General features: G+C 35.6%; 1 protein-coding gene across 1 annotated transcript; it reads left to right on the top strand.

Moving 5' to 3' along the window:
* Positions 1–224: 224 nt before the first annotated feature.
* Positions 225–5439, top strand: LOC125496089 (polygalacturonase inhibitor-like). The gene is made up of 2 exons (XM_048641590.1): positions 225–846; positions 4725–5439. The coding sequence occupies exons 1-2, from the start codon at positions 293–295 to the stop codon at positions 5179–5181; spliced, it is 1011 nt and encodes a 336-aa protein (XP_048497547.1). The 5' UTR covers positions 225–292; the 3' UTR covers positions 5182–5439.
* Positions 5440–11632: the final 6193 nt, after the last annotated feature.

Genomic DNA, 11632 nt, shown 5'->3' with positions numbered 1-11632 from the left:
TTAATTATGTAGATCACATATCAATTTAAATCCTTAATTGACGCCAATTACATATGATTTGATTCGAGTGACACGTGGACAGCCTCATTGAGCTTCGAGGAATACTGATCAAAGGAGCATGCCACGTCATGCCACGTGGGATTGAAATTGCTAATAGAACGACACATGGCCTTAAGGATTTTACTTTAGATATATATATAGATAGATATGCTCATCATCCTTCTTACTTCCATAGTTCCATTATCATCTACACTAGAAGTTTTCATCCTTTACTCCCACAACATACCTTACAATGGAAAACACTATAAATAAAACCTCTCTCTTCTTTCTTATTTGTCTGCAATACCTCTTTTCTCCAACTCTCTCTCAATTTTCCCTTCCATGCAACGACGAAGACAAGCAAATCCTCCTACAAGTAAAAAAAGAATTCCGAAACCCCTCACTTTTCTCCACATGGAACGCCAACACCGATTGTTGCAACTCTTGGCGCTTCGTCAGTTGCAACAATGATTTGCGGCTAGGCCGGGTTTCTAGCCTGTCCTTCGACAACGTGAATGAAATCACCGGTCAAATCCCTCCGACAATCGGAAACTTGACGTATCTGAAGGTCCTTCGGTTCTCAAGGCTGCCCAACTTAATAGGACCTATTCCGGAAACCATCACTAGGCTACCCGATCTTGAAGTTTTTACGATTACACAAAACAAAAAACTTAGTGGCTCCATGCCTAATTTCTCAGATCAGATGAAAAGCGTTGGGACAATTGAGCTCTACTCTAACAGCTTTACTGGTACTATCCCTTCATCTTTGTCCCTCGTACCAAACCTCTTTAGATTGGATCTCTCAAGGTATGTCCGATTCACCCGACTTAGTTATTATTTTTATAATGCATTTTGGATATAGATGTGACCATGTGGGTAGTTGTATAGACCTGTCAAAACTCGACTTGAACTGCAATGTGGGACCACCTTAAATTAAGAAACTGACCCTACAAAAATGAGTTATCCCCTCGCCCAAAAATATATGTTTCCGTTCAGAATGTAAAAAAATCTCCTAAATTCATTCTAATATATTAGGAAAAAAAATTTATTTCTTATTAAATTTATCTTAATAAATACTCTACATAACAAAAATTAAACTTTTACTTCCTCCATCTTAAAATCAATGCAGCACTTGTTTTTTTAGTTTTTTTTTAATGCAACATATGTGGATAGTTTTTTAATTAATGCAACACTTTTATTCGTGGAAAAATAAACCCATATATGAGACCATTTTTGACACTAAACAACTATTCTCTCTACTTACTTTAACACAAACATCAACAATAATCCACTTATAACTTCCTCCTAAATTTAGGTGCCAAAGACATGTGTTGTAATAATTTTGCAGAAGAAGTATAGTTTTTATTCGTAATTGAGTATAGAAAGGAGAGTTGAAATATCTTTTCCAGATGGAGGATATATTAAATGTATTGTTATAAAAATATATGACCTAAAACTGTTAAGAAATAGAGTGTTGTAGTTTGATTAATGCGGAACAGAAAATCAATGAAATAATAAAGGTGAGAAAATAATAAAGATGAACAAATAAAGAACACAAGGATTTACGTGGTTCAGTCAAATTTGACCTACATCCACAGGTGGGAGATTAGAGCTTCTTATAATGGAGAAAATCAGGGAAAATAATACAAGGAGTCCTAAATCTAGAGGCTAAAGTGTTTCATAAGTTGTTAATAATAATAAACTAGGAAGCCCTTTTATATATAAGGAACTCGTACAAACCCTAAAAGATAACTTTAAAACGAAAAATATATCGAAAAATGCGTTCAGCGCTCAAAACCGCGCACCGCCCGACCGGGTCGGGCAAAATCCGCCCGGTCGGGCCCGGGACGAAACAGCTTCGTCAGTTCTTCGTAAAACAGTCATAACTTTCTCGTTTCTCATCGAAATTGGGCATATGACCTATCGTTGAAACTCTTTGAACAAGTTATCACCTCCAATTTGAATCACATCAAAATCATTTATAAATTGAGAGATATGTGCATTCAAAATTAGCCTTAGGCCATTCACAAGATTTCAAGTCATAATTAACAAAAACAAACCTTAAATAATGAGATTAAAACAATGTTTGACCGGAAATTCATGACTAAAAATGTGTGAACAAAGGTGTATAAAATATGTAGTTGATTTTATAAGAAAACGCCTATTTTTAATTTAAAATTAGACAACTATCTTAGCTTATTATTAAAAGGAGAACGAAATACATACTTTTTTATACAGTTACTAGTTTAATCTATCTATTGACTAACTTAATACGTTGCATTTAGCGACTAGTTTAATCTATATATTCGGTAAGACAGTCAAGTTATTTTCTAAAATTGTTTGCTTTAGTTCGAGATTTAAATGGAAACAAAGGAAGGAGAAGAAAAGGAATCACTAAGTTGATGTAAGATATCTAGGATCAGTGTTGGGTTAAAATGGTATGAACTTATTTATTAGAAAATCAGTCTTAAGTTTACCTTATTTAATGTTAAAATTAGACCATTTATTTAGTGATTTGTGTAAAATATTTGACCACTAATCAAATAAGACAACTCATAAAAGAGAGAAGATACAAATCATACATGAAATGATGAAAATTGATATAAGTAGGCGGTGATAGAAAATATGGTATTCGTTGTTCCACCGATGTACAATTCAATCTCCCCGATTTTCAACACACAACGACTTCTTTCTTCTTTCACCCACAATGAGCAATACAATGATACTTGCTTTACTGGCTCTTAGCCACATGTTATAACATTTTTAAAAATATAAGTACTATAAATTTGCAAAATTTATTCTTTATAAATATCTTATTTTTCTGAAATAAAGTAATAACTTTAAAGTTTGATCATATTAAAAAAATAACTTTTGCCTAGGTAACATCAGTGACTTAAAAACATCCAAAAAAAACTTCCTACACAAACACTTTATCCGATTATCAATAAGTTGATAACTTTCTTTACTTTAAATAGTCACAATAAAAGCAATCCAACTTAAGAGGATAAAGAAAGTTCAATATTATTATATTGTCATTAAAAAACAAAAAGGAACTACTAAATTTTTTTGTTTCATCATTTAAGTTATTTTACTTTATTATGGTCCAAACTTTTTCTTTCTACATTTTTGACATTTTCCTATTTTTATGTAATTATTAAAAAAGGGATGAAATATATAATAATCATATTGAGACAACAGACAAGGTCCATACGACATAGATTGTTTCGCAACAGACAGCAGATTCCTACGAAAAGGCAGTTTAATTTTCTTGCCGTCAATTATATAAATAAAAATTAATGTCTAGAAAATTAGTTAAAAAGTGTAATAGTAGTAAATATCTAAAAAAATCTTTATAAGTTAAAACAGTTACTAGAAGTAGATAAATGTCTAAATCAGATTAATATTTGATGCATCTAAGAGACTTTATGAAGAAAAGCGGGAGCTTAGGGAGCTAAAGCAATTTCAGTGACTATTGATTATTGGTTTATGCTCCATTGTCAAATACTTCATCCGTTTCATATTACTTGAGCTATACTTCTCAATTAACTGACTTTTAGGCAATTTTTGGAGAAGAGAGAGGTAGAGAGTAAAAAGAAAATGGACCCATATGAGAGGAGAGAGATAGAGAGAGTTTATTGCCAAAAAAAGTGTAGCAAGTAATGTGAAACTTCCCACAAATAAAAGTGTAGCAAGTATGAAACAGAGGAAGTATAATCCTTAATTTTCAAGAGGATCTCTTTAAGGTGAAGAAGACTATTTTTTTCTAATAAGGAAATTAAGTCAGCCCAAGGGATAACCTCTACAAGACTACCATCATGTAGGAAACACGAACACATTGACTGATAAGGTATGCATAGCATGCTAAGGAAATACCCCACCATAATATTGGGGGTAAGGATTGAACCCCTAACCTCAGGAAAGGGGAGCGCTCCATCCACTTGAACTAACTTCAATCCTTAAGTGAAAAAGCGTATTATATACAATATATCTCCTCAATGTTTTTTTTATAACTACTATAAGATCGATAGAATTGGGAAAATTGAAAGTCTTGTTTTTCACTTTGGAGTTTGCAGGTGAATGCTATAGCTTTTTATTTTTTTAAAGATTGGTGGGGCCCACAAAAAGGGGGCCGTGAGCACTTGCTCACCTTGATCCTGCTATTAGCCGGTCCTGATAAAACCTATTCACTTGGTGTCTTGTTTTGTGACTTTTGTCTTATCAATTTTTATAATTTTTAGTAATATGTAATTAAATATATTTTTTTTATTCATATGAGCCACGAAGGCAGTATAAAGTACAAAGAAGGGGAGTGGGGATTCGAACCTGTGACCTATCGCTCACAGCACCTCAATCTTAACCACTAGGCCAAGACATCCTTGGTATGTAATTAAATATATTAACGATATAAGACGTGCATTAGAAAAATGAGAAATTTATTAAGTGACGGCGAGAGTATTATGATCTACATAGCTCTTAAGATTATATATAAGCATTATTATATTTCCTAAAATAATATTATTTGAGAACTTAATGACATAATCACACGATATAATTGATGCTTATATATTGCTTAATTAGGACTACATATATCATTTGATCTATTTAATTGGATAGGAGGGACAGAATAATTTAGCAACATGAAGTAAATGTTTCTACTTTCTAACCCTTCAACTCTATTTTTTCAGCAACAAGCTAACTGGTTCAATCCCGGTGAGCTTTGGCTCATTCAAGCGCAATGTGGATCTCAAACTAATGAACAACAAGTTATCAGGGACGATCCCGAGATCTTTAGCTCAGGCAGATTTATTAGGACTCGACGTGTCCGGTAACCAGTTCACCGGAGATGTATCGTTTATCCTAGGCGGAACTAGACTTAACGATTTCATTATAAGGCAAAATCACTTCAAGTTTGATTTCACCAATGTTAGGCTTTCCCAAAACCTAGGGATTATTGACATTGCTCACAACGAGATATATGGATCCATTCCCAAGGAAATCGGGCAGCTTCCAGTTTTGCAAACCATTGATTTCAGCTACAACCAGCTTTGTGGCCCGATCCCCTCGAGTTTGAAGCAGTTCAATTCTTCCGCGTTCGCCCACAACAAGTGCCTTTGCGGTGCTCCTTTACCCCCGTGCAAGTAATATTTATGTTTATTGCTCCTTTGTTTCTGGTTCCGTGTTATGAAGAATGTTTGATCTTAGCTTTTGCTTAATTTAATTTGGACAAGAAGCAATAAGCTTACACCATGAAGCAACTTGTAAGCTAGAAGTTATTTTATCAGCATATATGTGAGTGAATTGATACTGTGCTATAATGCTATTTTATTAACTTTTACGTGAGTAGAATGCTTAGCAATTTGTATCAACAAACAAAAATAAGTTCATAATTTTTGTTTTTTATATTTGTGTAATACTCCAACATTTAAGTGTCATTATTACTTCCTCCGTTTCAAATTACTCGTTACACTTTTTATATAGGGAAGTTTCATATTACTTGCTACACTTTTTTTTTTCCTCATATGATAAGTTTTAAGCTGTAAATTTACCAAACAACCCTTACTAAAAATATTAAACAACACTTAATTATACTTTATACCTAACTAAAAGTAATTGAACATTAAATAAATCCCCCCATCATCAACAACTTCAATCCATTTCTCTCTCCTCCATAGCCCCAACCCATTTCTCTCTCCTCTGACCACCACCATGATCCTCTATTTCTCAATCCACCACCATCAACTTCAACCCCTTCTCTCCTCTATTATCCCAACCCATCTCTCTTTCTTCTCACCACCACTGAACAAAACAACCCACCACCACCACCGAACAAAACAACCCACCACCACACCACCCATCACTTTCTCAACCTTTTCACCACCATGAGCACCATCTTCACGCCTATGACTTATATTGCACTAACCAAAATTGCCTAGGGAACTGTTAAAAAAAAAGTGTAGCGAGTAATTTGAAACGTAAGTAGATTAGTTATTATTCGTGATTCAAAGTGGAATAAGGCCAAGTTTGGAGTGGTTAGGTTTCATTCCTCTCCCAAGAATGTTGCGGGGATTCGAACATGGGTCCGTCTTACCAAAGCCAGTCCCATCACCACTGGGCCAACACTTACCTGGTATAAGACCTAATTTAGTCAATGCGTTACTGTCCTACCTTTCTCTATCTCCTCTATTTTGGGCTACTGCCACACCACCACCACGCGCCTGCCACCTTCGAACTACCGCAACATCATCCTCAACCTGCGGCTAACCACCGGCGCACCAGTGCGCCACCCTCCGAGCCGACCTCCCTATCTCGCTTGCACCCTCCTCCCTCCTCTCACGTTCTCTCTCTTTCTCGCTACTCTCTGTCTCTCACTCGCTGCATTTTTTCTCAACTATAATGACACCCCTGCTCTTCCTATTCTTCTTCCTTTCTTTGGATCAACTATAATGACATACCTTTTCTACTCATTGTTTTGGGCTTGTTTGTTCTTATTGGGTCAAAGAGTAATGTTTGGGTTAGTTTTCATAATCCCTAATTTAGTTGAGTCTAATTAAAATCAATCATGGTCTCAATAGCTGACTAATCGTTAATGTTGTATCTTTTGGAGATACCATGTAGAATTTTTAAAGGAGAAAAAAATAGAAACTTGGAGAGAATTAGAAAGACTACATTTTTATATATTTTTCATGTACACACTTAATGAATAAACAAAACAATCTTTAAATAGGCATACAAAGCACTATTAATCACATGTCCACTATGTAGCCCACTACTTGCTATCCCACTAACTAGACCATTATCTAGACCACTACTTGTTAACTCACTAACTAATTATTAGCAACTAATTCTAACTATTAGGAAAACTATTTGACTAATTTTGGAGCATAATCCAACACACCCCTTTGCTTCAAAATTGGTTAAAAAATAAATAAATTTATGAAGTACTTCCCTTCATATGTGATGCACTTCTCATCACCAAACATTTGCTGATGCACGTCTCACCAACACCGTATTTTAATTTGTTGATGCACATTATCACCAACCTTCACTCAATGGAGCACTTCTCTCCATAAACTCATTTTGACTTTGCCTTGCAAATTGACTAAGTCCACTACTTTAATTTCGGAAACCGTTTCTGCGTTGACTACGACTTCCACACACTCGTAAAGATTACTCAATCTTCAACTCAGGCAATTTTTTATGCCCTCTTTTTCACAGGATTAAAATCCATTTTCATGGGCTAAAAGGGAACCCAACAACACACCACACCCAACCATTACTTTCATGGTTAAACACAAAAAATTTCACTCAAACAAAAATTTTGCTCACAAACAATGAAATCAAGCTGCATTGCTTGTTTCTTTTTACTTAATTTTGTTTTTAATACTCTCTTTCTCTCTCTATCTCTCTCTCTCTTTTTTTTTTTTTTTTTTTTTTGCTTCATCTCTTTCCCTTTTCCGGATCTAACCTGGAGCTCTTGATACCATGTAGAATTTTTAAAGGATAAAAAAAGAGAAACTTGGAGAGAATTAGAAAGACTACATTTTTATATATTTTTCATGTACACGCTTAATGAATAAACAAAACAATCTTTAAATAGGCATACAAAGCACTATTAATCACATGTCCACTATGTAGCCCACTACTTGCTATCCCACTAACTAGACCATTATCTAGACCACTACTTGTTAACCCACTAACTAATTATTAACAACTAATTCTAACTATTAGGAAAACTATTTGACTAATTTTGGAGCATAATCCAACAGTATCAATCAGAATAAAACTACCTATAGATATTAGTTGATAATGCTTGTGGTAACTTTGGTAAATATGGTAATGACCATTTTCATACTACGTGAGTTTTATAAACTTGTATAATAGTAATATTTACATGGAAGCTAAGGTTTGTTTAATTTAATTCAATGAACTAAGTTTGTGTGACCAAGTTAATTAACTATTTAATAAAATAATTAGCTCATTGTTACAACGATTTATGTTTATAAAACTTATATTCACTCACTTTATAGATTGGCTATGCTTCGACAATACTCACATCCACTTCGAGATGTGGAGGATTTGGGAAGAGGAAAACGAACCAAAATACCGAATAAAAAGTTACATGATTTTGTTACTCATACGGTAGTGAAAAAGAAAAGTTCATCAACTCAGGCACCTGCTTCGACAACGTCCTCAAGTACCCCATATCCTATTACACATTATGTTAGCTGTGAAAAGTTTTCTGCTAACCATCGCAGGTTTCTAGCTGCTATAACTACAGGGGGTCCTCCAAAATCATTTAAAGAGGCCATGAAACATGAAGGGTGGCGTGAGGCCATGGGAGTTGAGATACAAGCTCTGGAAAATCAGGGCACATGGGAATTACAAACACTTCCTCCAGGAAAAAAGGCATTGGGGAGTAAGTGAGTGTATACAGAAAAATATGATGAGAAAGGAAACCTTCAGAGACTGAAGGCACGATTGGTTATCTTTGGCCATCATCAGGTGGAAGGGATTGATTATAACGAAACGTTTGCCCCAATAGCAAAAATGACTACTGTTCGTACTTTCCTAGCCGTTGCAGCAGTCAAGAAATGGGACATTCATCAGATGGATGTCCATAATGCCTTCTTATATGGAGATTTGGAGGAAGAAGTGTACATGAAAATTCCACCTGGTTTTCAGGGAAATAAGTCTAATCTAGTGTGCAGGATGAAGAAATCATTGTATGGCTTGAAGCAGACACCTAGATGTTGGTTTGCAAAATTGGCCACTGCTTTGAAACCATATGGGTTTAAGCAGTCCTATTCTGATTATTCCTTGTTTACGTTTACTAGGAATAATATTCAGTTGAATGTTCTCATATATGTGCATGACATGATTATTGCAGGAAATGATCAAAAAGCTTTACTGAACTTCAAAGTTTACCTTGGGAAATGTTTTAAAATGAAGGATTTGGGAGCTTTGAAATATTTCCTTGGTCTTGAGATTGCCAGGGGGTACAGGGAATTTTTATGAGTCAAAGGAAGTATGCATTGGATATCATTGCGGAGGCAGGGTTACTTGGGGCGAAACCTGCAGAGTTTCCTATGGAGCAGCACCATCAGCTGGCTGTGGCAGAGGGTCCTGTGTTTGATGATCCGGAGAAATATCGTAGATTGATGGGCAGATTGATATATCTTGCTGTTACGAGACCTGATCTGGCATACTCTGTTCACATTTTATCACAGTTTATGCAAGTGCCTATGGTGGTTCATTGGGAGGCTGCGTTAGGCGTAGTTCGATATTTGAAGAAAAATCCAGGACAGGGCATATTATTTCGTTCTGACAGTGATCTCCGCCTGGAGGGATGGTGTGATTCGGATTGGGCTAGTTGTCCTCTTACTAGGAGATCTGTGAGTGGGTGGTTTGTATTGTTGGGATATTCTCCTATTTCCTGGAAGACTAAGAAGCAGCCTACAGTTTCTCGATCATCTGCAGAGGCAGAATATCGTTCGATGGCTGCTATTGTGTGTGAATTAAAGTGGTTGAAGCAGTTATTAGGTGATCTCAGAATTCAACATCCTGCAGGATTACGATTATATTGTGATAGTCGATCTGCCTTATATATTGCACAGAATCCGGTGTTTCATGAACGTACAAAACACATTGAGGCAGATTGTCATTTCGTTCGTGATGCTGTGACTGAAGGTCTTGTGAGTCCGTCCTATGTTCCTACTAAGTTTCAGCTGGCCGATATTTTTACCAAAGCACTTGGTAGGACTCAGTTTGAATTTTTGTTGTCCAAGTTGGGCATTCGTGATTTGCATGCTCCCACTTGAGGGAGGGTGTTAGGAATTATCTTTATATGTTTAAGATAGACTTGAGGGATAGTATGTTATCCCTAATAGAACTCTAGCTAGATGCAGGATGTATATATATATACTTGATTGATGAATGAGATGATCACACGTAAAATTAACCTAAACTTAACATAATCCAAAATGAGATCTAAACTCTTTTGGAAAAGTCTACTTTTAGAGTTATGGACAAGGATTGGCCAAAGGACCCTAACTTTTAGATTTGAGGATATATTATTGGGCTTTGAAGACGGTCGAAATATGGCAAAAAGAACTTTTACAATTAGGGGGTTAACTATGCATGTTTGTCGCCCTCCTATCCAGCCATCCTTAGTGAAATAACCTCAACCAATCCTTGGGAGGATGGGTTAACCAATATAGCTCATACCAAAATTAGCCATAGCCCATATTAGTATTGTTAGGAAAGGGGTATTGTAATGTTTGATTAATGCATAACAAGTCAATGAAATAATAAGGTTCAGAAAAAACAATAAAGATAAACAAGAGAGCACAAGGATTTACGTGGTTTGGTCAAAATACACCTACGTCCACAGGTGATGGAATCAAGAGCTTCTTCACTATAATAGAGAAAAATAGAGAGAGTAATTACAAGGAGTCCTAAAATACTCGACGCTAAAAGTGTGTATCAAATAATGAACATTAAGGATGTCCTTTTATAACATAGGAAACCCTAACAAAACCATATAATATATTCCGCACAAAACCCTGAAAGGAACCGTGCATCCCGCATCAAAAGCCCCGTCGCTCGATCGGGTCTGACAACACCCGCCCGATCAGCGATCATTTTCTTCAAACCAACTAATGTCTCGAGCATGATCGGCGTTGTTCGCACGATTGTAATTCATTGAGAGTGCCCAATAGGGCGTGCCCACCCAATCTGATCGTGCACCTTGCTTTCATGAACTGCTGAAGCGAGCAACCTAGCCTAGTCGGGCGAGGCTGCGCGACCATAACATAGATTACACAAAGAAGGGAAGGAGGCTAGGCTGGCATTATATTTCGTTTTGTATATTGTTTTGACATAGTTTGGAATATATAGAGCATTCTTTGATCAAAGAATGTTGACCAAATCCGAGCTTTCAGTCCCTCCATGTTGATAATCTTGAAATTTAACCAATGAGAATAATTTCACATACATGGCCTACAAACACACAAAAAAAATTTACAACTCTTATAGGAGACGATGAGACACCCAGAGAAGACAAAAGGTCTCACAACAGGGCTCAAGAAACTCTGATAAAGAAAGACTAATTTATTCAACAAAAAAAAAGAATATAAACTAAAAAAACTGATAACAATAAAGAAAAAGGGACTTACCATAGAGGAGAATATCCATGACAGCCCATCACTAGAAAAAAGAGGAGAAAAAAAGGAAGGGAAGGGGAGAATAGGAGAGTTTGAGAGATAGAGAATTTATTACTTTATTTTAAGGAAGATAATAAAAATGTGTACTACACATGATTAAAATATGGTAAAATATGGTATATTTTTAAAAAAAAATAAGCGTTGTGAATAGATCTTAAAAGACAGATTGAAAAATAAAGTGAATAGATAGTTTAAAAATAAGGAGGGGTACTTTTAGAGCATTTGAAATAAATAAATAATCTACTAAGAATATAATGGCATATTGAACAAAAGAGAGGATAATGAATTCTCTAGGGGATGAAATGTCATTGGACTAAAATATGGCCCACATGAACAAACATTTCCTGCTTTTGTGGACCTGTAGGTAGAGG

Source organism: Beta vulgaris, chromosome 3 (genome assembly GCF_026745355.1).
Source record: "Beta vulgaris subsp. vulgaris cultivar EL10 chromosome 3, EL10.2, whole genome shotgun sequence".
Classification (NCBI taxonomy): Eukaryota; Viridiplantae; Streptophyta; class Magnoliopsida; order Caryophyllales; family Amaranthaceae; genus Beta; species Beta vulgaris.
The sequence above is the reverse complement of the archived record's forward strand: the minus strand, read 5'-3'. Positions and strand labels throughout refer to the sequence as shown.